The 27,657-nt window shown below is 33.2% G+C and overlaps 1 protein-coding gene across 2 annotated transcripts in view; it reads right to left on the reverse strand.

The window, feature by feature from the left end:
* The window catches only part of Aqr (aquarius intron-binding spliceosomal factor), a 113,650-nt gene that overhangs the window by 54,391 nt on the left and 31,602 nt on the right, over positions 1–27,657 (reverse strand). For both annotated transcript variants that reach the window (XM_076850517.1, XM_076850518.1), the window contains exons 8-16: positions 27,251–27,351; positions 19,815–19,891; positions 16,038–16,102; positions 14,778–14,894; positions 12,289–12,402; positions 10,633–10,736; positions 6,039–6,141; positions 3,417–3,537; positions 1,024–1,165 (exon numbers count right to left, since the gene is read on the reverse strand). In XM_076850517.1, coding sequence (XP_076706632.1) covers positions 1,024–1,165; positions 3,417–3,537; positions 6,039–6,141; positions 10,633–10,736; positions 12,289–12,402; positions 14,778–14,894; positions 16,038–16,102; positions 19,815–19,891; positions 27,251–27,351 — 944 coding nt within the window. The remainder of the gene's footprint in view (positions 1–1,023; positions 1,166–3,416; positions 3,538–6,038; positions 6,142–10,632; positions 10,737–12,288; positions 12,403–14,777; positions 14,895–16,037; positions 16,103–19,814; positions 19,892–27,250; positions 27,352–27,657) is intronic.

Raw genomic sequence — 27,657 nt, forward strand, 5'->3', positions numbered from 1 at the left:
ATAAAATATGGAAGTGAAAAAAATAGATCATAATCACAGTGCCCATGGTAGTTCTCTGCAATTAGTAAAGAGAGAAGCTTGGAAGATACCTGAATTAGTTCACTTTCAAGAAATGTTAAGCTTTTTATATAAAATGCAGAACGATTGTGTGTATGTATGGAGTATGACCATAAGGTAATGAAAATTCATTTCATAGAAATTTACTAATTTGCAAATGCTTTTGTCACATAGCTTATGTCACATCTATTCCATACTTAGAATGCCATAGTCAATGGAGGGCTTTTATACCAAGTCAATCAATGTCTAAGAAACCAAAATGAACCTTCACAAATCTCATAATGCAAAGCTTCCTGCATAACTACAGTGAAGGACTTTAGTAAAAGAATTCCAGACATAAGCCAGCAGGTGGAAAGCCAAGTTTAAACAGAAAAGTTCCTCAAATAATTAGACCTACTCAACTTGTTCTAGAAGTAAATCCTGATGATTTAGCCCCTTCAAGTCCATCTACGGATAAAGAGCCAGAGAAAACTTACCAGTGTACCACTCTGTGTAACATTCAGCAACATCCCCCATCCCTGGCCAGTTCCCATAGAGATGATGGCACTAACAACAGTCATAGGAGCAACTGAGGTAGAGGAGTAACCCTTTATCATAAGTTTCATCCAGGACTTAAACCATCCCTGGTTTAAGTTAAACTTCCCTGGTATAGGACTGCTAGACAACTCATACCCATCTCTTTACCCCTTTACCAAGATCTAACCTACTCTCCTCTACATCTTTCCCTTTTTTCTCAAAATAAGACAACTTCTCCTACTTTATCCCCAGTCTCCCAGCTCTGCCTCCAAGTACTTAAATACCTTTCATATATTAGCACTTCTGATAGATTTTAACTCGCATAGAATCTCCTATTTTGGAAGGCTTCATGTCATATAACTATTTTTTAAACACATTTATGAAGTTTCTGACAGAAGTATCAGTCACTGTATGCATCTTGTTATTATTAAGTAGAACCAATTTACTCACCATGGCTTCATTCTGCTGACACTGTCCTCAATGTCCTGTCTAATTTCATACGTTGATTCTAAGCGGAACAGATTAAAATTCCTTAGGAGATAGTCATGAAGAGTCAAAAACTGTAAATTCAACTTGGGAAGAGCAAGACAACCTGAAAAGGAATATCCATATCTGAATAATTCTTTTAATCAGTCATCTTCTCTATGTATTAAAAAAATACCATAAATTTGATAAGAATCTAATGATAACTAAAATGCTGTTTAATTGATAACATCTTATCTTTATTTTCACATAGAAATTGAAACCAGGGGGCTGGGATTGTGGCTCAGTGGTAGGGCGCTCGCCTAGCATACAAGAGGCACTGGGTTCGATCCTCAGCACCACATAAATGTAAAATAAACTAAAAAATAAATATTAAAAAAAAAGAAAGAAAGAAATTGAAACCAGGTTAATAAAAGCTGACAATTAAGAACTGGGGGTGAGAGCTGGGGATGTGGCCCAGTGATTAAGTGCCCCCAGGTTCAATCCCTGGTACCAAAAACAAACAAACAAACAAACAAAAAAACCCAACCAATCAACAAGCCAACCTAGGAATGAAGGATGAATTTTGTTAATACATATAATACCTTAATCTAAATATCAGACAATGCTTAAAAATATTTAAAGATACTTAACATTAGTAGTCTCAAATACTTTATAAAGCCTTATCATCTAATTCACATTTGCCAAATCTAGAAGTGAGAATGACCTTAGCACATGACAAAATTTACCATGAAACCTGGATTAATACATTTCATTGCATAAATAGGTCTCTAAAGATCACTATTATGCTCTAAATTTGCCTTGTTATTCCAGACTTGCTCTTCTCTATGTTAATGATAAATATTCTTTCCATTATCCTCACTTAACACTATTTCTCTTGGATAATAAGTAACCAAGCACTTCATGACATTATCAAAAAGGTTTTTTAAAAAAAAGAATCCAAAGAACATTTTATAAGCAAATCAGTTTAATGACTGTCCTGCAGAATATCAAAGATATAACAAAAGAACTTAAACACAAGAAACAATGCTGCATAAAAATTTTCATGTCATTTATATCAGTCAACTTTGACTAGCAATTGAATTCAATTTATTTCAGGCCAGAGGATGAGGGAAACCATCTCTTTTCATAGCACAGTTTATTTAAAAAACAAAAAACGAAAAACGGTATTCTTTTGAAAAGTCTGGGCTGTGGGAAACTGCAGATCAAACAACCCAGATTCTTCAACAGAAAGGGGGGAAAAAAAAAGATATAGGGAGATATGCCAAAAAATAAAGGACATTTAAAAAATGAAGCTTTGGAATCACCTTGTTAGCTATCCAGGAATCTCTCATATACCTTACATTTTCTTCCTTTCACCTGAAAGGAACCATTTCCCAACTTCTATAACCATCACTTGCTTGAATTTCTGTAGTTTTATCACCCAAGAATGCATCCTTAGACATAAGAAAACAACATATCAACTTTCTTCGCTATAAAAAGAATGGAAGACTGACTATTCTGAACTCTAGCACAATTTTAGTACACTGGTTTTGCTGCAATTATACATTTAGAATACAACTCGGAAGTAATTTGTCTTTTAAATAAATATACCAAAAGAAAATATCTGTGAGGGGCTGGGGTTGTAGCTCAGTGGTAGAATACTTGCCTAACATGTGTGAAGCACTGGGTTCAATTCTAAGCACCACATAAATATAATAAATAAAATAAAGGTATTGTGCCATCTACAACTAAAAAGTATTAAAAAAAAAGAAAACATCTGTGATTTTCTAAAAGTCACAATTTTTCTAATAACAATGCCATTGTTCAAGACTTCTTGAAATTTCCTTTGAAATATGTCTTCAAAATATGACAGAAGATACTTCTGTATATTCTCAGTTGTGGCAAAGTCTCATTCTTAGGGGAAGAGCAAAAGGCCCACAGAACCAAATGTAGTGAAAGGTACGTAAATAAACTAGGTAATATCACTTTGGATCAAAATTCAGAGTTTTTTATCAACTACTGATAATGTCTTTTTGGTGGTCATCACTTTGCTCTACAAAGAATTCAAAAGAACCTCTAAAAAAAAGTTCGATGAAACAGCATATTATAGTGACAAAATGAAAGTTTTCAGCGTTATGTCTTACAGTTTTACGGTCATACTTTATATATAGTGTTATATATACAATAAGGTATGATTAAATTTAATAAAAATACTAGTACTAAGCATTCAAAATATTAAATATTTTTTTAAGTTGAGCTTCAGGTACCAGAAAATTATCCTAATTTATGAGATAAACTGGAATACATTTTTAATTATATACGATGAATTCTGAATTAAGTTTCATGTTACACCTGAATCCTATATCTCTTTACCATACCTTCCCCAGAATAGTACTCAGTTGGGACAATATTTTCATCCCATATAATTTTTTCAGTTGGATACAAAGGCATCTGATTCAACTGCTGAATCTGAGAAATCCGACGTTCATGTCGAGATACCTAAGAGAAAGGAAACAGTTCATGCAGAAAATGAGAATCATCTTTGTTCACTCAAAATAATTTATGACCAAATTCACAGTAAAGTATGAAATGAGAAATTTTATGCCTTTTAGGTTACTGAAGCACTTCAACAAGATGTTTTTTCTTTCCTCCATTTTCTCCATTAAAACAAAGATGAAAGAGGAACAATAGTAATGGGCTTTGGAATCAGATGAACTGGAGTTCAAGTCCCAGCTTCTCTATGTATGAACAAGGAAAACCTGGGCAAGTTACCTTCCTGATCTTAGTTTACTTTTTAGTAAAACAGAAAAAGTGTTACTTACCTCTCTGATTTCTCATGTACAGATAGAATATTGTAAAATAGTGGAAGTCCTTGGCACACACCCAGAGTTTAAACACTTGAATATTTATCATTAAGAGAAAAATAGAAGCCCTAAGTTCTATTTGTCTTTCTTATATTAACTATACGATCTGTTTTGTTTTCTCCCTTGTAAAAAGAGAAATGAACTATCTCTATTTCCCCTTCAATGATGACCGTGAGGTACCCTTATTATTACAGCAATATTAAAACAATCCATCTCACATACAAACATAAATTTGTTACCCAATCAACACTGCTAAAATAATAACATTTGAAAATGTCATATTCTGTTTAGTACAAGGTAAAATTATTTTAGGAAAAAAGATATTGTGATAGCTAAGCAATATGTGTATTTTAACTTTTCAATGGTTATTTGGATATTAGAAGAAACCAAAGCTTGAAGACCTCCTTTAGGAAAGGGAAGAAACAAAAGCTATGTTGTATCACTATAAATTTAAAAATTATTTTCTTTTGGAATACCTATTTAAATGTTAAGGGTAAGATTTTAGTTACAAGACCCAAAAAAGCATAGAGTCAACTTTATACTCAAACACACTGTTAGAAAGATTTCTAGTAGAAAATCCACATTTTTTATTATTATTATTAATACCAAAACCTGACTCATGAGAGATTTTTATATTGTCAGAAAATAGCATGAAGAATTTTCAGAAAGCACATATGTGGTCAAAGACAATGAAAAGTGATCTTGAAGGAAGAAAGACAAAAATAGTGGCCTAAGTCATATTCTTCATGCAAGTAAACCTATCAGTAAGAAAGTGTTTTTCTATACTTAAATTAATTTAAAATGCTTCCCAAAGACTTCTCCCCAGTCAGCACTTAAAACACCTGTCACTAGGGCTTTAAACACCTGCTACAAAGAGTTTGTGGTCTGTGTGAAACTAGTACATCATCTTGTTTCCTACAGTGAGGGATTGTGTTTTACATTTTGTAGTAAAAATATTAGCTGAGAAAATAAATCATAAAACAGTATGCTTAATATGGTTCCATATGTGTAAGAAAAGTATACGCACATCAACACAGTATGTTAGCTTAGGCACAAAAATGTCTAAAATACATGAAAAGCTATTCAATTTATAATAATTCTATCTTATTAGAGAATGTACACCATGAATTATATAACAGAAAACTATGATTTCTACAAAACAAAAATCTTCACAGACACATACACACCCAAAAATAGTTTGAAAGTTAAAGCTTCTCATTTCCAAAAATGAATGAGAAATCCCTAAGAATTCTTCAACTACTTAGTGATAAGTTCTTATGATTCCCAAGATTTCCTAGAGATAATGATAAAACCAAATATTCAAGAAACTATATTTAAATGATCACTTAAAATAAACATATGATGCTTATTCACATACATGTATTGTGTATGTTTAATTGTGACCTCCTTAAAGAAAGGAATGGTTTCAATTATGTATCTCCAATGTGTGAATTCAGTGCCTGATAAAGAAGCTGCTCATAAATGCGTGCTGATGTAATGAGTTCTTGTCAAAAAGCAGTTTCAAGAGATGAAAGACCTGAGAGAAGAAATCCAAGAAATGAAAAATCAAATCTGACAAAAAGCAAGTGATAATTCCAAAACAGTCGTTATGCTGTGTGTTGTTATGATTCAAATTTGCATTTCCCTAATGACAAGATACTAAGCATCTGTCCATAGACTTACTAATATCTATCTGCTTTGATACTGTGTCTATTTAAATCTCTTGCCATATATTTAGTCATTTTCTTATTATACAATTCTGAGACTTCTGGATATCAGTCCGTATTCCAATATTTTCCTCCAGAATGTGGCCTGCCTTTTCATTCTCTTAACAATGTCTTTCAAAGAGCAGACTTTTTTTTAAATTTTGATAAAGGCCAATTCATAAATTTTTTCACAATGCTTTGGTGTCTGTAGAAATATCGGCCTGAACCACAAGAAAAAAAGATTTTTTTTTCTGTTTTAGTTTTGATATTTAAATCTGTGATTCATTTTGAGTTCATTTATATATATGATTTATGTATAATCTTTTAGTACAATCTTTTAGTACAGTAGAAATGTATACCAACATCTTTTTGAATAATTCAAAAAGGCAGAGAAAACTACATGAAAAATTCAGAGAATATTAATATTTACCAGCAATTCTAGAAGAAATTCTTTATCAAAAGTTGTGTCTTCATTTTTAGGAAGGGTTGGCAACAAGCAGAGGTATGAGGCCACCTGGTGGAGTGTGTTTGAACTGCAGAATGAAAAAATTTTATTCATAACAATTCAATTTGCTTTTGAAACATGCATTTTCACAGACAGCTTAAAAAATAAATATAGTCCTATGATATGGGCAGCCAATATCAAAAGACAGTAATGAAAATTAAACTTATAATTCAGTTTTTTTTTTAAGTATTTTCTACAAACCTCATGGTACCTAAAGTCCTTTCAAGGGAAGTGCAAGGACAGCATGTTTTTAATACCAAGACATCCCTCCCCCACTATATTTATATATACACCGACAGTACAAAGGCATTAGTGGGTAGCTGGGGGTATAGAGTAGATAGATACAGATTAGCTGGGGATATAGTATATAGTTGATAGAATGTTTGCCTCACATCCACAAGGCCCTGGGTTCAATCCCCAGCACCCCCCCCAAAAAAGGCATTGACGGGTAAAATTGCTGGCAAAGATTCAGTCAGTGGCACCAACCTGTGCTAAAAGTAGTCACAGAATTCCTCAATTGCACAAAGTATTTCTTTACAAAGCCAGTTTTATTGAAGAATGTCCCTGATGCAACAGTGAAAAATTAAAACTGTTATTAAATTTGGATTCTTGAATATCCATTCCAAATTTTTCTGTGAACTTGATAGCTTTCCACTACTTAAATAGTTCATCAACCCCCAAATTTCTCTCATGCTACTTTGTATCAAACCTTCACTACACTCTCTAGAAATTTCGAATGTATTTTCAATCTCTACGATTTTGCCTTTTCCAGAAGGTCAAACCACACATTTGGTAGCCTTGGACACTGGATATCTTCTGATACTGGTGGATGAAATTCACCCACAATGTGGTGCGTATTTGTAGTCCATTGCTTCATATTGCTCAGTACTGTTCTATATTACATGATGTATCACGGTGTGTTTATTCATTTACCACTTGAAGGATATATATGTATTCTAGTTTTTGACAATTACAAATAAAGCTACTATGTACATTTTTGCATAATTTTAACTTTTCCTGGGTATATCTTTAAGCAAGGATTGCTGGATCATATAGTAAACACATGTTTAACTTTAAAAGAAAGTGTTGACTTTTTCCAAAGTGGCTCTCATTTTTAGTTCCCACCAGCAATGTCTGAAAAGTCCAGTTGCTCCACATCATTGGCAAATTGTCCATTGTTTTTTTTTCTTTTAAATAATTCTAATACATATGTAGTAAGTATATTATGATTCAAATTTGCATTTCCCCAGCATCTTTTCAGCATCTGCTTTGATACTTTATCTATTTAAATCTCTTACCATTTAATTAGTTATTTTTTTCTTATGGAATTCTAAGACTTTTGAATACCAATCTTTCATCACGTATGTGTTTTTTAGTCAATATTTTCTGCTAGTATGTGGCTTGCCTTTTGATTCTCTTTGAAAACAATGTCTTTCAAAGAGCTGACTTTTTCTAAATATCAATAAAGGCCAATTCTTAAATTTTCCATTGTGCTTTGGTGTCTGTAGAAATCTTGGCACAAACCATAATGACAAAGTTTTTCTTTTTTTTCTGTTTTATTTTTGGTATCTAAGTCTGTAATTCAATTTGAGTTTTTTGTGTATATGATGCAAAGTTATGGTTCAAGGTTCATTCATAGTTTGCATAAAGATGTCTAACTGTTCTAGCATCACTGTTGAAAAATTATCCTTTCTTCATATTAGTAAATTAATTTAATTCTAATTAAGTACATTATAAAAATCAACTAACTATATATACATACATATATATATATATATATATATATATATAGAGAGAGAGAGAGAGAGAGAGAGAGGGGGGGGGGTGTCTTATTTCTGAATTCTCTCTCTATTCTACTCTACTGATCCATAAATCAACCCTTTTTGATACTATAATATCTTCTTTACTGTAGCTTTATACTAAATAGTGGAAGTAGCTAGTAGAATTCATCCAACACTGTTCATTTTCAAAATGATTGTGTCTCTTCTAGTTCCCTTGCCTTTCCATATTACTTTTAGCATAAGTTTGTCAATTTTTTCAAAATACTATGCTAGAATTTTGTCTGATATTAAATTATATATAGATAAATTTGGGAAGGATTTACACCTTATCTGAGTCTTTATGAGTAAGACATTAAAGCTCATGTACAAACCCAATTAGCTTCAATAAACCAGACATTAAAAAGATTCACAAACATGTAAATCAATGTCACTCTTCCCATTGTGTTTTTTTCATTTAGAGTATACATTTTTCATTAATAATAAACATGTTAACATATAATGGATTATATTTCATATTTTTAATGAGCTATTAGAAAAAATTTTTCCTCAAATGTATTATGCAGATAAAATAAATGTAATATGTAAAAATGGCCTAAAAACATAAGACAATATTTTGTAACCTTAGGGCCCAGAAGGTCTTCTACATAAAGTATAATCACTAAAAAGAAGATTGACAGATGTGATTAACTAAAAAATTAAAACATCTGCAAAACAAACAAAAAAACAGAGTGGGTGCAAAAATTTTTAAAATTATGAAATTATTTAAACACTTACAGATATATAATTGACACTGGACTTTTAAACCAATTTAATGACACATTTAAAAATAGATTAATACAGATATGCTTGCATTTTAATTTATTTTAAAATGCCACTTTCATTTGAGATCATTGTATTAAATCACAACTTTGCAGGAATTTTAGCATGAGGTAGAACTAATAAAGTTCAGAAACTAAAACAAAAAATAAAATAAAATATCTGTAATAACAAAAGAAATTACAAAGTTAAACTGAGAAAAATAATCATGTAATACAAACTAGATAATGGATTAATATCTAGACTATATAAAGGTTTCTCAAAAATAAAATGAATAAGAAAATAAGCAATCAAGTAAAAAATAGTAAAGATAACAGGAAAATTACAGAAGGAATGCAAATGGATAACAAAATTAAAGATACTCAATTTTCCCAATGTAATGAAAAAAAATGCAAAGTAAAACAATAAGGATTTTTCTGCTCTTGGATGGGGAAAAAGTAAGGACTCATTTACTTAGTGTTGGTAGGGAGAAAAAGAAAGCCTCATGCACTGTTGGTGTAAGTGTAAACTGTTAGTCTTTTCTGAAGGAACAAATTTTAAACATGCAACCTTTGAGTCAGCCATTTGCTTCTAGGAATCAACACTAAATTTTTTTCTTTACATAGAAGGAACAAGGAATGCTGCTAGTCTAAATACTGAATCTCTCTCAAGCCCATGTGTTGAAGGATTAGTCTCCAGCCTGTGGCGTTACTGGGAGGATTACTGGAAGGAAGTTAGGTCATTAGGAGCATATTCTTGAAGAAAATTTTGGGACCCTGGTTCTTCCTCCCTCTCCTTCTCTGCTCACCTGCTATGAGTGATCTATTTCTGCCATGCATTCCTACTCTAGGGCCAACAGACCATGGATTGGCACCTCTAAACTGTAAATCAGTTCTTCTTTTAAAATTCATTTATCTCACATATTTATTACAGCAATGGAAATCTGACTAACACAGATGCTCATACAGAATTGTTGGTAATAGCCCAAAATTTTAAAGTTAAAGATCCATCAATAAGAGAGTAATTAAAAAACAGTGTGATAGTACCATTTAATGGAACTCAATGCAATTACTTCAAAGAATAAAATAGACCTATTATAAGAATTATAATCAGATCCTCACTTGAAAATGAATAAACAAATCAACCTTAGTTTGTTTCATTTCAAATACAAAATAACTACATAATTTCTCCCAAGAGTTAAGAACCAAAGGGAAATAATGAACAGTGTTAAAACTTAGGGTTCAGGAATTAAACTGGTTCAATTCTTATCTCTGTCACTTATTTGCTGTGTAACCAAGCAAATTACTTATTCTATGCCTTTTTTTAAAAAAATGGTATTATTACTAATATGAAGTTTTGAGGATTATTTACACACTTAGCATAGTACCACTTAATATTAAATAAACATATGATTACTATCGCTATTTTCAAAAACCTATATTAGCAGATAACTAAATGCCAGACAATATTACTAATTTTATAAATTTTAACCATGCAAAAATGTTCCTAAGTCATAAAACTAATATCACAAATGATGAACCATTATGGATGTCTCTTACATGACTAATGGGATTGACCAATTTAATGTCCTACTATAGGAAAAATTTAAGATCTATAAAATGACATAAATTATGAAAAATATCTTTTACCCCAAAAAAGGCAAAAGAGAGAGAGAGAGAGAGAGAGAGAGAGAGAGAGAGAGAAGAAGAAGGAGGAGGAGGAGGAGGAGGAGGAGGAGGGCAGCGGGATGGATAACTGCTTTTAAGTTGACTCAAAGATATCAAACTGTTAGAGAATAACATAAGCTTAGATGTCAGTGAAGAGTGAAGGAACAAGCAGCATTATCTAAAATAATGCAAAAATTAATAAAAGCAACAAAGTAAAATTCAAGGAGCATGATACTAAGAGAGTTTATAAATAGTTTTTCTCTTGTGTTGCCTTACCTAAGAGGTCCAAAAAACTTGACCAAGGATTCCCGAGTATCTACTTCTGCCACATTGGAGAGGGCAAAATCATAGAGTTCAGGGAAATGTGCAAAAGCAGCTCTCTGAAACAGAAGGACAAAAAATATAAATAATTAATATCTACATCTTAATAAAACCATCTAAAATTTACAGACTGTATGGCGGAAATGTTTTCTAAAAGTATAATGTACTACCCTCTCTTATAGGCATCTAGGATGTGACCTGCACCTTATTCATCCAGAAATATGTAATGCAACAGAAAAAAAATAAAAGCAAAACAACAACCACCAAGAATCATTCAAGCAGGAAAGCAAAAATGAAGAGCCAGTGTTCAAATTTTTATTTCTAAAATTGATTTTGACTATATAAAAATAGCCATGAGGGCTATTAACAGAAGGGGATTAAAAAAAAAAACATTTTATTATCAAGAACTGACCTTACAAGACTAAAATAAAATCCCAAGGGAAAGTTCCCATTGAAAAAACAACCTGAGGAGAGAGGCAAAACACAATATGCTTATACCCTGTTTTTGTTTGGAACTCGAAGAAGAAAAGACCTGTAGGCTAACGTTCCCAACCAATATGGAATAAGCTATAAGAAAATAGAAATAGCAGCACTAAGATGGTAAGTATCTAAGACAACATTTTTAGTCTTCCTTGATGCCCCTGTGTTACAGAAGAGACTCAGAAGTTTTTATGTGCTCCATGGTGGATGACACACACATAGGTCACCAATGTTATGAGTGAGTTTGCATGGGATTATTGAAGACAACTACAAAATGACTGTAACTAAGTTGAGAATGGGTGGCCTAAACCAGGAAATGAGTGAGAATCAGTTCTCAGAAGAACACTAACAACATAAAGAACAAAACAGCAGACTCCATAAGCAGTATGGAGTTCCTTGAGACCAGTCATCACGCCTTGCCTGTACCAACAGGATAAATCCACATCCACATCAACTGTGGTTACTTGAAGGGCAAAAGAACAAAAACACTAATGTTCTGAGAAAAGAAGGAAAAGACATCTGAGTTCATTCCTCTTCCAAAACAATGAGTCTTCATGTACACCCTGATGTCACTTGTGGAAAGAGGAGGGAGATCAGAAAATCAAGCAGAGAGTAGAATTGATTATCAAAAAGAGTTTAAACTTCTGTTTAAGACTTTACCCTCCAAAAAACTTAAACTGACAAAAGCTTCCTTCTGTAATCAAAAAAAAAAAAAAAAAAAAAATGGAGTTCAATAACAAAGTGAGGTCAGTAACAGAAAACAAGAGTACTTCTTTTGGCATATATGAACTATGTTGGTAAATTTCAGTCCTATAACGTGTTGATCTTAAAAATGTGTAAAACGCTTTCATATACTTTACCATATGATGCAGCACTTGTTCATGAAATAAAAGTGGCAACAAGAACAATATTTGTACCAAACTGGCCTAGTTAATATTTCGGAGTAGAATAACATCATATTGACTCATAGAACTCAGACGCACTATGAAAGTCTTTTTTTTTCATTAATTCATCAGAATTAGAAAGCTTTAAAAGTTGACGATAAAACACTATTACATTAGTACTTTTTTTTTCTATTTGCATCTATACAAAAATTAGATTAAAGAAAAGGCTATAGTCCATTTCAATTACCTGTAGAGAAGTAATTCTATCATAATGAATTGTGGTCATTTCATTCTCTGTCAGAGCATTTCCAGTCTGGTCATTAATTTCAAAACCAGTATAGAACTTAAGCATGTCCAAAAGCTGAAAGGATAGATTTAAATTAACTAACTATGGAAATAAGACCAAAAAATATAGCACTATTTAATAAAATAAACAAGTCAATAATGCATTTTCTCAGAGCTGCTAAAAATTTTTGGAATGTAAAGATCATAACAAATATTTCAGAACATACCCAAACACATTTAGTTTACATGAAAACAAAATATGTCTTATGAATAAATTGCTAAGTCTATTACTTATACATGGTCTACTTCTACAGAGAATTTAAACTGTAATCCCCAAACTTTTGTGAATGAGGGTTTTGGATTTGTAAGTAGAGATATTCTTCTTTGTGCTGCTTCTGTTAGAGAAAAACTGTAAGGTGGGAAAAGTTAAGTTGTCCATTCCTCTTATCAGTCTTCACAGCCATTAAGCCTTTAGCTTGGTGCCGGCTGCTAAAGAGTCCCTGCTTTTGTATGGAGATTCCGCAAAAAAACTAGAAATAGAACCACCATATAACCCATGTAATCCACTCCTTGTTATATAGCCAAAAGATTTAAAATCAGCATACTACATTGATGCAGCCACAATGTTTATAGTAGCACAATTCACAATAGCTAAGTTATGGAACCAACCCAGGTGCCTTTCAACAAATAAATGGATAAAGAAAAAGTGGTATATATTCACAATGAAGTATTACTCAACAATAAAGAGAAATGACATTATAGCATTTTCTGGTAAATGGATGGAACTGCAGACTATCATGCTAAGTAAAATAAGCCAGTCCCAAAATGTCAAAGGTTGAATGTTTCCCTGATGTGCAGAAGTTGAGCAGGGATAAAGTGGGGGAGGGGTTCAAAAAAATAGAAGAAATATCAGTGGAGTAGACAAAGAGAATTGGAGGGAAGGGAAGTGGGATGGGATAAGGAAAGAACAGTAGAATAAATCGGACCTAATATTCCTATGTGTATATATGAATATACCACAGTGAATCTCACCATCATGTATATTTATAAGACACAAATTTTAAAAATATTTATATCGATAGATAGATAACAGAAAGATCAGTAGAGGGAAGGGAAGAAGGAGAAGGAAGAGAAAGGGAGTATACACTAGGGACTGAATTAGAACAAATTATATTCTATATTTTAATAACTTTGTCCAAACGAATCCTAATATTATGTTTAACTAAAAAGAGCCAGTAGAAAGAAAAAAAAATAGTGTTTAAAAAGAGTCTACTTTCCCCATGTAGCAGCAGCATCAAAAGAGTTTACTAATTATATTCACCTCAAACCTGAAATATTTTACTTCAAATCCATAGCAGATTAGATATTAAGATTTTAAGACACACAACAACTCACTGAACAAAAATTTATAAAGAGAATGAGAAATGCTTATAGACATGAGATAAAATAATATGTAATGCACACAAAAACTGTATCTCCCATTATGATATCATTCAAAGATAATAATTGCCAGGCATGGTGGTGCGTGCCTGTAATTGCAGCAGGTTGGGAGGCTGAGGCAGGAGGATCACAAGTTCAAAGCTAGCCTCAGCAACAGTGAGGCACTAAACAACTCAGTGAGACCCTGTCTCTAAATAAAATAAAAAATAGGGCTGGGGATGTGGCTCAGTGGTTAAGTGCCTCTTAGATCAATTCCCAGTATTAACAAAAAAAAAAAAGAAAAGGAAGAATAATTACAAGTTTGTTATGTTTTCTTCTATATGATGCTACAAAAAACAGGAAATATTAATATTTTTGCCTTCCTTAAAGTGCATTTACCTTCCAACCCAAGGTAGCAGGATAAGTGTACATACATTTCCATGCTATCAATTGCCTATCACCACCATCATGTGGAAAGACAGAGCCATGGTATTGGGCACAGTTTACTTGAAACTAACGCTCATCACTGACTATATTCCACAATGGTTATTCACATAAAATCAAAATATGTGAACATGTGGATCTACATCACCAAAATTACAATTTAGTCCAATAATAAAGTCATACATAAATAACACAGTTAGAATATATACTTATTAAAGGCCACCTATACAAGAATGCATTAATTTTACATATTAAGACCTGACTTTAAAATGATTAATTAGAATTTTACATCATTCGATATTTAGAAGAATTTACTTTTTTTTATTTGTTCTAATTAGTTATACATAATAGCAGAATGCATTTTATCATATTACACACAAATGGCACACAAATTCTCATTCCTCTGGCTGTACATGGTGTACAGTTCCTTCAGTAGTGTAATCATACATGTATATAGGGCAATAATGTCTATCTCATTTTATCATCCTTCCAAGAATTTACTTTTTGTCATATGCGCGTACTTCCAGTTGGCAAAGATGAACCTAGAAATTAAAACGGTTAAGTGTGTTTAGGTATATCAGTGCTCACCTGAGAAAAAAGATGACCATCCTCTTCCCTATGAACAAGATTGGAAAGGTAACAGTGAACCAAAAGATGAGAGTCATCTAGAATGGTATTAAACCAGCGCCTTGTAGGGAGCAGGGCCTAGGAAAACATAAACATCACAGCAATAATTCTGCATGTATTCTCTGCAGATAGTATAAAGGTAAAGTCTACTATATTTAACTCAGAATTACTCATCACAAAGTACCCTCCAGCCTCCACAAAGACATACTGTGCACATAGCAAGGGGCATGGGTCATGCTGTCAATAAACTCAGTGGCAGTGTTTTTAATTAATAACAATGATGATAACAGAACTTTAAAGAGAAAATTAAAAATAATATCTAACACAGGAAGAATTTTCACAAGTCATCTCGACAAATAGTTTTCCAACAAAATCCTACATGCAATTTCAGTGTGAATTTGCAATTAAGTTTAAAACCCAGTATAAATTGTGTATGTTTAAAAATGGAGCTGTTTTGAAGAAAAAGGAAAAGTCTCCCTAAATGAAGACCCCTGTTTCCCTTTCCTCTCCCCACATTCCCCCATGATAGTCAGAAAGGTGATGATGAGAAACTATGGGACCATGACAGTTTGAAAACCATTATCTAATCATAACGCATTTAACAGATGAAGTTGAGCTCCTATATACCAAAAGGAAATAAATTTGTTACCGACACATCTAAAATATAAATGAAGATTTATAGAATGACTGCTAGTCCAATATTCTAACAATCATTCAAAATAAGGCGCAAAAAGATCTTTTTTCAACTTCCCACTTTATAAGGGAAAGAAAATGGATTTAATCTGAAATACATCACTTTTTATCTTTATCTGAAATTCCTACCAACATTCTGCACATAGTATTATGGAATCTTATCCTTTAAAAATTTTAATTTAGGGGCTAGGGTTGTGGCTCAGTGATAGAGCACTTGCCTACCATGTGTGAGGCACTGGGTTCGATTCTCAGCACCACATGCAAACATATGAATAAAATAAAGTCCATCAATGTCTAAAAAAATTTTTTAAAAAAATTTTATTTAAAAAGTTGACAATAAATAGTTGCCCATGTCAAATGGGACAGTCATCTCAAAACCTAAAAGTACAATAACTTGTGAGTATGTGACACCTTGACATAAGGTTCAAATAATACAGTTAGAGGTGATAAAGAAATATATCACATGCAGTCATATGCTTAAGCTTAGACTCTTAATAAATGCCTAACAAGTCATTCTATATTTCTTACCTCTAGATCTATCACAAGTTCAATAAATCTTTCACAATAATGAACTTTGTCCATAGTGACAGGTTCTAGACATAAGAGAAACATGTTAGAATTTTACTAGACTATCTGTGCTACTTCTTAAAATTTAATAATATCAGCAAAATCATTTACCTCTTATTCACAATAACTATGATTTTGAGTAAGAATATCCTGTATATTTTTTAAAAGGCAGGCTGATATTTAGCTGCTATTTTGCTCTAAGAACATGACCTTGTGTCACATGTGCAGAAAGATATTTTTTAAAGTGCTAACTTTTAAAACCCATACTTAGTGACTAGATTTTGAAAAAACACCAAAAAGTAGTTTTATATCAGAATTTTCTCTACTTTCCTTAGTATCCTAAACTTCTAAAAGCTTTTTCATACATACAAATACATGTTTATGTACACATCTTTAAAATACATAGAAAATGAGCAGTATAGAGTAATTTATGTTATCTTTTCCTACTGTATTACTTTTGATATTAAAATACCAATGACACAAAGCAATGAAATATTTTAAAATCACAATTTTATGCTATTCATGACATAATGCATAATTTAAAAATCATTCTTGTTTGTTTTAAAGTAATTACAATATTGAGATACAAAATACAAAATACTTTCAGAGCATAAGATTTTTATTAATTCTAGGAAATGATCTATCATTTATTAGCTAAAACCATCCTGTTAAGTTGGTTGCACTGTGAAATCAAACAACTTTCAGGTCTCTGATGTCCAGAGACAACTCAAGTGGCAGAGTTGTAAAAGATATCCTATAAACATTTTTAAAAATACATTCATTTTATTTACTTCTAGTGGAATGGAAAATGGAAGGCTTTATGTGAAGAAATGTAAATACTTTTGTGACTTATACACAGAAATGTTAACTGGAATTTTCCCTATAAATTTTCAGTTAAAATATGCCCATAATCCAGACCCTGCAGTAACGGAAAAATAAAATTCAATAGCTGGAAAAGACCTTAAAAAACATCTATTCAATTATGTACAATTATAATGCACCAATTTTAAAAATGGCGGATGGGGCAGAAAATATCTATCCTAGATATTCATTTTCTAATTGTTAAATTGAGGACCCCAAAAGAAATGACTTGATGAAGATGCAGAACTGGAAGCCAGGTTTTCAGAACTTAGTGCAAGTCATACAGCTGTTTAAAGAATTAAAAGGAGCCAAGCTTGGTGGCAGAGGCCTATAATTCCAGAGGCTCAGAAGGCTGAGGCAGGAGAATTTTGAGTTCAAGGGCAGCCTCAGCAATTTAGTGAGACCCTAAGCAACTCAGCGTGACCCTGTCTCTAAATAAAAATTTAAAAAGGCTGAGGATGTGGCTCAAGAGGTTAAGCGTCCCTGGGTTTAATCCCTAATACCACCCCCAAAAGGAGCAATTTTTAAATTAAATTCATTCAAATTAGGCCTCCATTGCTTTCATTCTTATAATTGTCAAAGGAAAAATATTTCTTCTAAAACTTAAAAAGTTAGCAAATCTGCATTCTGAACCTTTGGAAAAATGGCTGGCAATGGCCTGGTTAATATTAGATAACAAAGCTTGGTGTCATTAAGTTCTATGCTCTGATGGTCAGAGGAACACAGAGTAAAAACTTTGTTGTTCCAATTTGAGACAAACACATTCTTATCATTTGTGTCAAGTATACTGCAATCTTTCTTTTCCTTCCTCTGATAGCAGTTTTGACATGTTAGAGAATCCTACACAGATTGCTTATTACAACTAGTATGAATGTTTTTTTTAAATGAATCTATAAAATGAAACAACAATCCTTCTCATTCTTTTAAAAATAAGCTTTCTGTTTCCTAACTCTTCCATTCATCTTCATACATGCCTCTTTGAACTGGCACATTATTTTCACCATCTTATTGATTTCTTTGCCAGCAAAAAAAAAAATATATATATATATATATATATATGCATGCGCCCAAGGACGCTTAACCACCAAGCCACACCCCCAGCCCTTTTTTATATTTTATTAGAGACAGGGTCTTGCTGAGTCGCTTAGGACCTCACTAAGTTGCTGAAGCTGGGTTCAAACTCTCAATCCTCTTGCATCAGTCTGCTAAATCACTGGGATTACAGGCATGCACCACTGCGCCCAGCAACAATTTTTGATTAAAGTTTAAGATAAATCTAAGAAGCTAGGTGTGGTGGTGCATGTCTATAATCCCAGCAAATTGGGAAGCTGAGGCAGGAGGACCACAAGTTGGAGGCCAGTCTCAGCAACTCAGTAAGACCCTATCTCAAACTAAAAAATAAAAAGAGCTGAGGCTATAGCTCAGTGGTAAACGAACTTTGGGTTCAAACCCAGTACCTAAAAAAGAAAAACAGAATAATCATCTAAGAAATTTTGTTAATTGATTTTTAAACCTAGATGACCCTGGATTAACATTCCATAATTAGAGAAATAAATTTTATGGCCCTGATTATTGGAGACATTAATAGTTCAAAGCATATATTGTTACTGTTTGTGCCAAGAAACTCCAATCTTCACCCTCATTTGAGGTTTAAGGCACTTAACAAAAAGATTTAAATATACTAATATTAAACAACTTAGATTATAAGCATATGACAATTTATATTGTTTGTTAGCAGTATTATGCTCCAAATGGGGTACAGGTGATTTATAGTATTGATATCTAATCCTGACTGAATTTTAGTTAAAATATTCAATTGTTAAATATTACCTGGAAAATCAGCATTAAATAAGTAATTCTATTGCATTTTAAACAAAGCTATACGAAAATATAAACATGATACAACTATAAAGCTGTTCTTAGAGATTATATTTCACTTAAGAAATAAAATATTAAATAATGACATCTTATACAGCATATATACCTTTATTAAGTAAAAATCTATTTGTACTCATTAAATGCTTATCAAGATCTTAACAACCTCATATATTGAATTGACTCCCCTTGGCATACAGGTATATAAACACATATGTAAGTGGGGTACAGTGGAGGCATGCCTGTAATCCCAGCAGCTCAGGAGGCTGAGGCAGGAGGATCATAAGTTCAAAGTCAGCCTCAGCAAGAGTGAGGCACTAAGCCACTCAGTGAGACCCTGTCTCTAAACAAAATACAGAACAGGGCTGGGGATGTGGCTCAATGGTCAAGTGCCCCTGAGTTCAATCTCCAGTATACCCCCCTCCTCCGCAAAAAAAACCACATGCACACACACACACACGTGTATATAGTATATAGTATACTCATTATACAGTATACTCATAGTATACATATAGATAATACAGTATAATCTATATAGTGAATAATTTTATTACTCTCATCAATGAATAGGTCATAATGGTCTTGACCAATTTCATTTGTAGATTATATCTAAAAAGTAATTCTCTTTCCCTTTAAACAATATTTAATATCTCTTGAAAAACACTATTCAATATCCCATTATGAACAACAAGTGAACAAGTCTCTGTCTTGTTCACTATTGTATTCCAGCACCTTATACAGGACAGGACATAAACCTAGTAAGCAAATATAAAAATGTTTGCTAACTAAATGACATTTTAATAACCAGGCTGGTACCTTTAAAATAACCTTCAAGGCTGTCAATGCTATGATTTGCAATATACTAGAAAAGGAAAGGACATATACTTTATTGTTACAATTTGAAATCATTCTAAGAGTCATTTTTAGACTACAGACAGGTAAATTCCATAGGAAAGTCTATAGAATAAATTTACAAATGAGCTGAGTAGAAAAGCCAGTTACCAGACAGCGGGACTGATTTCAGAACAGAGATAAACTTCTGGATGAGTTGTGAAAGAAATCTTCTTTCTTGATAGGCTCTAAAATCAAACATGACCAAATTATTTTTGAAAAAGTTATTTCAAAGTAAATTTTGAATGATGAATAAATATATTCAAATATTGTTCAAATGTTCCATTTCACTCTGACGTCAGGACTATAATTTGAACAAAGTGTCATCTTTGTAAATATAGTGCTACATGAAGAGAAGAAGAGCTTCATTCCTGGCCTAACAGATAGCTAAGAAAACACCTCCTCTTACAGCCAAAGTTTTTACTTGTAATTTAAGGATCAGGACTGCAAAGGAGATTTCAAATTTTTCTTTGTATTTTGCCATTAAAATTAAAAAATCTAGCATTTATCTGGGCATGGTGGCACATGCCTGTAATTCCAACAACTTAGGGAAGCTGAAGCAGGAGGATCACAAGTTTGAGGCCAGCATCAGCTTAGGAGAACCTCAAAAACTTAGTAAGACTGTGTCTCAAAAGAAAAAAATAAAAGGACTGGGGATGTAGCTCAGTGATGAAGTATCCCTGGGTTTAATCTACAGTTCCAAAAAAGACAGGGAAAAAATAGTGTTTAATGTAGTTAAATCACGGAAAACAATTTTATACTTTAATATGTTTAAAATACTAAATACAAGAGAACTTCAATAGCTAAAGATTAAATGTTTGTTTAAAGTACAATTTTCTTGACCAAATTCTTTCATTTGCATATACAAATATAGCACAACACATCCCACTATTGTATATGATTATTATGTACCAATAAAAAATACTTTCCATTCATTATTAATTTAACTAATTACTCAACATTTATCAGATATTGGATAGCAACAAATGATTATGCCAGTCCTACTAGAAACACAAAGGAGGGGAATGATTAAATTCTACTCGAAGTGATAAATCATATATAAAGATAATGACTAACATAAGTCAGAATGCAATTATTAAAAAACTGCCTGACATTAACTGAGACCTTACTCTGCCAAGATCTGGACTGGGTTAAATAATTCATGCAAGAAAGCTCATTTAATGGGGTTAGGAAGGAGAGCAAGGGAGGAAGATAACCTCTAATAGGGAATAGGGGTGGGAGGGAAAAGGAGTGAGAAGGGGAATAGCATGGATGGTGGAAGGAGACCCTCATCATTATACAAAATACACGTATGAAGATGTGAATTTGGTATCAATATACCTTATATACAATCAGAGATATGATAAATTGTGGTATAAAGATGTATTAAGAATTGTAATTTTGGGGCTGAGATTGTGGCTCAGTAGTAGAGCACTCGTCTAGCACATGCGAGGCCCTGGGTTCGATCCTTAGCACCACATAAGAATAAATAAATAAAAATAAAGGTATTGTTTCCAACTACTTTCAAAAAAATAAAAAAAAATGTTTAAAAAAAAAGAATTGTAATGCAAAAATATAATAAGTAATAATAATAATAATAAAAAGAAAGCTCATTTAATAATGACAATAGTCTTTTTTCACACTGAAGTTCAAAGATGGGAAGAACTTGCCCAAAGTCATATAACAACTGAGTGCAGAATCTATTTAAATATGGTTTTAGAACCTTCCTTTCAACTACAGATATTCCAACCATCACACATACTGCTAGTATTATAGGAGTACATAAGAAGAAAGCATGTAGTGTGAAGCAGGTGGTAGTGAAGAGTTTTTAGATGGCTAATATTCAATCACGTGGATAGAAGAGAAAGGGACTCAGGGGAGGAATGTTGAAGAAACAATGACTATAGACTGGTCAGATTGGTTCATTGGAGGGTCCACAGGAAATATAAGAGGTTTTATAAAGCTACTGTAATGAGTTTAATGTTTATCCTATAGGAACAAGAAAATCACTGAACACTGTGAATAGAAGTAGGGCAAAATAAATATAGCTTTCTATGAAAAAGAATACTTAAACTATACTGTTAATGGAAAGCTGGGATTTATTGTAAGTGGTTCATTGAAGAGGCTATAAGGGCCTGAATTATGATGGCAGTGTGAATACAAGAAAGAAAAGGAGCTGGGTGCAGTGGCACATGCCTCCCAGTGGCTTGGGAGTCTGACACAGAAGAATACTGAGTTCAAAGCCAGCCTCAGCAGCGGCTAGGTACTAAGCAACTCAGTGAGAGACTATCTCTAATAAAATACAAAAGAGGTCTAGGAATGTGGCTCAGTAGCCAAGTGGCCAACTCAGTTCAATCCCTGGTACAAAAAAAAAGAGAGAGAGACAGAGGAAAGGAAAGATAAAGCGGAGATCTAATAGTACTGCCTGATTGGTTATAAAGAGCCATTCAGATATCTGGAGTTTTCCAAGCCCAACTGACTAGCATAATTTAGAGGTTTTGGGCAGAAAGGTGAGTTCAAGAGGAAAAAACAATGAGTACTCCTAGTTAATTAAGCCAAATTTGAGTTCATGACAATCATCCGTTTATAAGAATAATGAAAGAAGTATAGTTAAAGGACAGAAAAGAAATCAGGACCAGAGAGATTTAAGATTAAATCACATCAAGGTAATGGAAAATGAGCTTTTCAAGACAAACAAAAAGAGTCACATTTGGCCAAAAAAAAAAGAAAAGAAAAATCACTTGTTCAGCACAACCAAGATGATAAAATGCTAGCTAAAAATCAATTGTGAAAGAAATAAGATTGAAGCTAAAAATTAAAATAGGGATATTCATACTCTGACCTTTCCTGTAATATTCAATCCCTTACTCCCAAACTTATCTCTGACTTGCAGCTTTTTAATTTCTTCAGTAACCATCAACATGACTCCAGGATGCACTTTCTTATCTTCAACCCTCTGCTCATGGTTTATGCACCTCACTAAATAATCTCATTCATACTCATGACCTCAATAACTATCTACATATGTACCTACAAAAGTAGCACTTATTACATTTCTTATAACAATGATCTCCTGCTAGAAATCTCCACTTGCAAAGGGAAAACTGGAACCATCTTCTCCAGTTGCAGTCCTACTACTCTTCCTTTCACATTCCCCATCATGGCAAGTATCTCATGATCTCCCAGTCATTTAACCAGAAGATTATTTATTTACTGTCAATTTCATACTCAACTCACAATAAGCAGGAGGGGAAGGGAGAAGGGGACGCACACAGGATTGGACAGAATGGAAGGGAGGACAGGGGACTGAGAAAGACAATAGAATGAATTGGACATAACTTTCCTATATTCATATATGAATAAATGACTAGTGTAACTCCACATCATGTACAACCTCAAAAATGGGAAGTTATATTCCATGTATATATAATATGTCAAATACATTCTGTCATGTATAACTAAAAAGAACAAATAAAATTTTTTAAAAATGAAATAAAAACATACATACAGAAAAAAAATTTCTCACTTGACAGCTTACCAACACCCATTAAATAACTTTCTTTCCTCCATTTGCCCCCAATTCCACAATTAGCCATGTTCTGACAGTCTTGCACAATTATTACAAGTACCTTCCATCTTTATGTTAAATCTTGCTCACCTAAAATCTACTGCTTCCAGAGAGAATGTTCCAGAATTCAAGTTTAATTATAGCACTCTATCAATAAAACCCTTTGGGGAATCTCCATCACATAGAGATGGAAGAGTAAAAGTTTTATCACAAAATTATACTTCCTTACTTATAAAGTGGTCAAGGGGAAAAATTTTCTAGACATAAGGAAATAGGTCCAATTAGAATTCTAGCAGATATATTAATTTGTATCTTTAGGGGTAGGTTACTTATTTTTCTCAAACCTCTGTTTTCTCACAAACCCCTGGGGCCTAGGAGCATTGAATTAAAAGACAATAAAAGAAAAGCCTTGGGATATGTCAATATCTTGTTCACAGAGCCAGAGAAGACAGGAAAAAAAAAATCCAAAGAAGAAAAAGAGAACTTACAGAAGTTAAAGAAGGAGAGATATATAAGAAATGCATCACTATCAACAGAATAGAATGAGGGATCAAGGGAAGAACAAAACAAACAAAAACTGCCCAAAATGCCAAATGATAGAGATAAGGTCAAAAAGAATGATTTTATGCTGTGCACAGTGGTGCATGCTTGTAATTCCAGCAGCCTGGGAGGCTGAGGCAGGAGGATTGTTAACCCTGTGTCTAAATAAAATACAAATGTAAAACAGGGCTGGGGATGTGGCTCAGTGGTTTACTGCCTCAGTGTTCAATTCCCAGTACTAAAAAACAAACAAACAACAAAAAGATTTAGGTTGTCGTGAAAAACAGGAACCAAAATTCAAGCCAGAGTTACAAGATTTAAAGAAAAGGCAAATACAAGCCACTCCTGAGTAGAAGAAACAAACAATAGGGTAGAGGTAAAAGAAGCTATCATAGGCCCAAGGGAAGTAAACCCTGAGCCTGTGTATGTATGTACATATGTGTACATGTGCATAAAAGGCAGCGAAAAAAAAGCCAGTAGAAAAGTGAATGAAGATAAAGAAAGAAAAAATACTACAGCTAGAACAGTTCTGAGGCAAATAAGGCAAGAATAGAGACCAGGTAGTTTCAAAGACAGAAACAAACCTGAGAGCATAGAGGCCCTTCCCTGTATCCTCATAGCTTTTTATTCCACGAAATAAATACAAGTCACCACAAACTTTTATCCAATTGCTAACAAACATCACTGTTAGAAACAACCCATAAAGATTTTGACTGAAACTGTGCACAGTAAAATTTGATAAAAATCATGAAACTTGGGAGAAATAACAATAAAAAAAATATGTTGTCAACATCTAAATAGCACATAAAAAAATACATTGATCAAAGATGAAGGAAAAAATTAATTTGTTATAAAATATAGATCAGAAAATTTTGGATTTGGATGCTGTAAGAGTCACTGTCAATTACTCTTTTAATCCCTATACTTGGTTTATTTTTTCCTTAGCATGTATTACCACCAAACATACTGCATAATTTATCTGTTCATTGCTGTCTTTTTCAACTAGAATATAAGCACCACAAAAACAGGAATTATTTTTTACTTTGTTCTCTGCTGTATCTCCAATGCTGCATATAATACCTGGCAAAACAAAACACTCAATATTTGTTGAATGAATGAATGATGGTTGGGGTATAGAAAAGTCATTGTTAAGAGTCAAGGAGTGAGATCTGCCCACTCCAATCTTTGTGGGAACCAGGCTCATAGTAGGCGGGGGTCCACCCCTTTACCTGCAGGGCAGACACTCGCTGGAGCTCAACGTCTTGCACAGGACCGCCTCTTCCGACCAGCAGACTACAATCGGAGCCCAGACCTGGCCCAGATCCACACACATCAACTTGTGCAGGACGCAGGTGCAGGGTAGGTCCAAGTTCAGCCCTCCCATACCTGGGAGCCTAAGCCTAACCCACTTGTTCTTGGATAGGCAGAATTAATATTATCAAAATGACCACACTACCAAAAGCACTATATGGACTTAATGCAATTCCAATCAAAATTCCAATGACATTCCTCATAGAAATAGAAAAAGCAATCATGAAATTCATCTGGAAAAATAAGAGACCAAGAATAGCCAAAGCGGAAAGAGTGAAGCAGGTGGCATCACTATACCAGACCATAAACTATACTACAGAGCAATAGTAACAAAAATAGCACCAAAACAGACTGGTAGACCAATGGTACAGAATAGAGGACACAGAGACTAACCCACAAAATTACAATTATCTTATATTAGACAAAGGTGCCAAAAACATGCATTGGAGACAAGATAGCATCTTCAATAAATGGTTCTGAGAAAACTGGAAATACATATGCAACAAAATGAAACTAAACCCCTATCTCTCACCATGCACAAAACTTAACTCAAAATGGATCAAGGACATAGGAATAAAACCAGAGACCCTGCATCTCATAGAAGAAAAAGTAAGCCCTCATCTCCATCATGTGGGATTAGGCCCCAATTTTGTTAATAAGACTCCTTTGGCACAAGAATTAAAATCAAGAACCAAATAAATGGGATGGTCTCAAACTAAAAAGTTTCTTCTTAGCAAAAGAAACAATCAGTGAGATGAATAGAGAGCCTATATCTTGGGAACAAAATCTTTACCCCTCACACATCAGATAGAGGACTAATCTCCAGAGTATATAAAGAACTCAAAAAGTTAAGCACCACAAAAACAAATTACCCAATCAATAAAGAGGCCCAGGACCTGAACAGACACTTCTCAGAAGATGATATATAATTAATCAACAAATATATGAAAAAAATGTTCACCATTGCTAGCAATTAGAGAAATGCAAGCCAAAACTACTCTAAGATTTCATCTCTCTCCAGTGAGAATGGCAGCTATTATAAAGACAAACAACAATAAATATTGGGGGAATATTTATTATTGGGGAAATATGTGGGGGAAAAGGTACACTCACACACTGCTGGTAAGACTGCAAATTGGAGCAGCCAATATGGAAAGCAGTATGGAGATTTCTTGGAAAATTGGGAATGGAATCACTATTTGACCCAGCTGTCCCTCTCCTTGTTCTATACCCAAAGGACTTAAAAACAGCATACTACAAGGACACAGCCTCATCAATGTTTATAGCAGCACAATTCACAATAGCTAAACTGTGGAACCAACCTAGATGCCCTACAGTAGATGAATGGATAAAAAAAAATGTGGCATATATACACAATAGAATATTACTCAGCAATAAAAGAGAATAAAATCATGGCATTTGCAGGTAAATGGATGGAGTTAGAGAAGACAATATTAAGTGAGGTTAGTTAATCTCAAAAAAACAAATGCCAAATGTTTTCTCTGATATAAGGAGGCTGATTCATCCTGGGATAGGGAGGGGGAGCATGGGAGGAATAGACAAACTCTAGATAGGGCAGAGGGATGGGAAGAGAAGGGAGGGGAAGGGGCATGGGGTTAGAAATGACAGTGGAATGTGACGGACACTATTATCCAAAGTATGAAGATACGAATTGGTGTGAATATACTTTGTATACAACCAGAGATATGAAAAATTGTGCTCTATATGTGTAATAAGAATTGTAATGCATTCTGCTGTCATATATAAATAAAAACAATTAATTAAAAAAAAAGTCAAGGAGTAAGAAAAAGTTGAACTGGTTGACATCTTGAAGACTGTGGAGAAAACAGAACTCTCCTTGAGGGACAGATCAGGGACAACAGGAATAGAGAAGAAAAGTGGCACATTGGTTCAGAGAAAAGAAAAAGAAGAAAAGTAAATTGAGTCTTTGCTGATGTTGTGGCTTCCTTTTAGGGTCTTTGTAAAAAATATTCCTACACAGTCTAAGTAAAAGCACTTATTAATAACTTATTTGAACACGGCACTATATCAAATGAAGCCACAAATAACACTAAGAATTGTAATCCAGCGTAATAAGCTAATATGGAATGAAGCTTTGTTAACATACTGTTCTCTTGCTTCTGGATCCATCTTTTCATCATTCTTTTTAATCAAGTTCCAGAATTTTCTTAGCTTAGGTGTCTTTTTTAATTCTAATTCCAATCGTGCCTGAAAAAGATATTGTTATGTTATCGATAACTTCAATATTTAAAAGGATAAAGACGAGATTAAGTATTAACAAGTTTTCTAGTATATGACTGAGGGCAATATTACAAAATCTAAAAGCAACAAAATAAACCCTGAAAACTAAGGAATAATTAATTCCTAAAATTCAATTCTAATACTTATTAATAAAAAAGAAACTGTCTTTTCTAGTCAAGATTTTAAGCTCAATGATAAACTTATTTGTCTTAATTCAGTCTGAAGAATATCAACATTAACACTTGTGAGCATAATCACAGATGACTGAAAAAT

The sequence above is a fragment of the Callospermophilus lateralis genome, chromosome 3 (genome assembly GCF_048772815.1).
Source record: "Callospermophilus lateralis isolate mCalLat2 chromosome 3, mCalLat2.hap1, whole genome shotgun sequence".
Lineage (NCBI taxonomy): Eukaryota > Metazoa > Chordata > Mammalia > Rodentia > Sciuridae > Callospermophilus > Callospermophilus lateralis.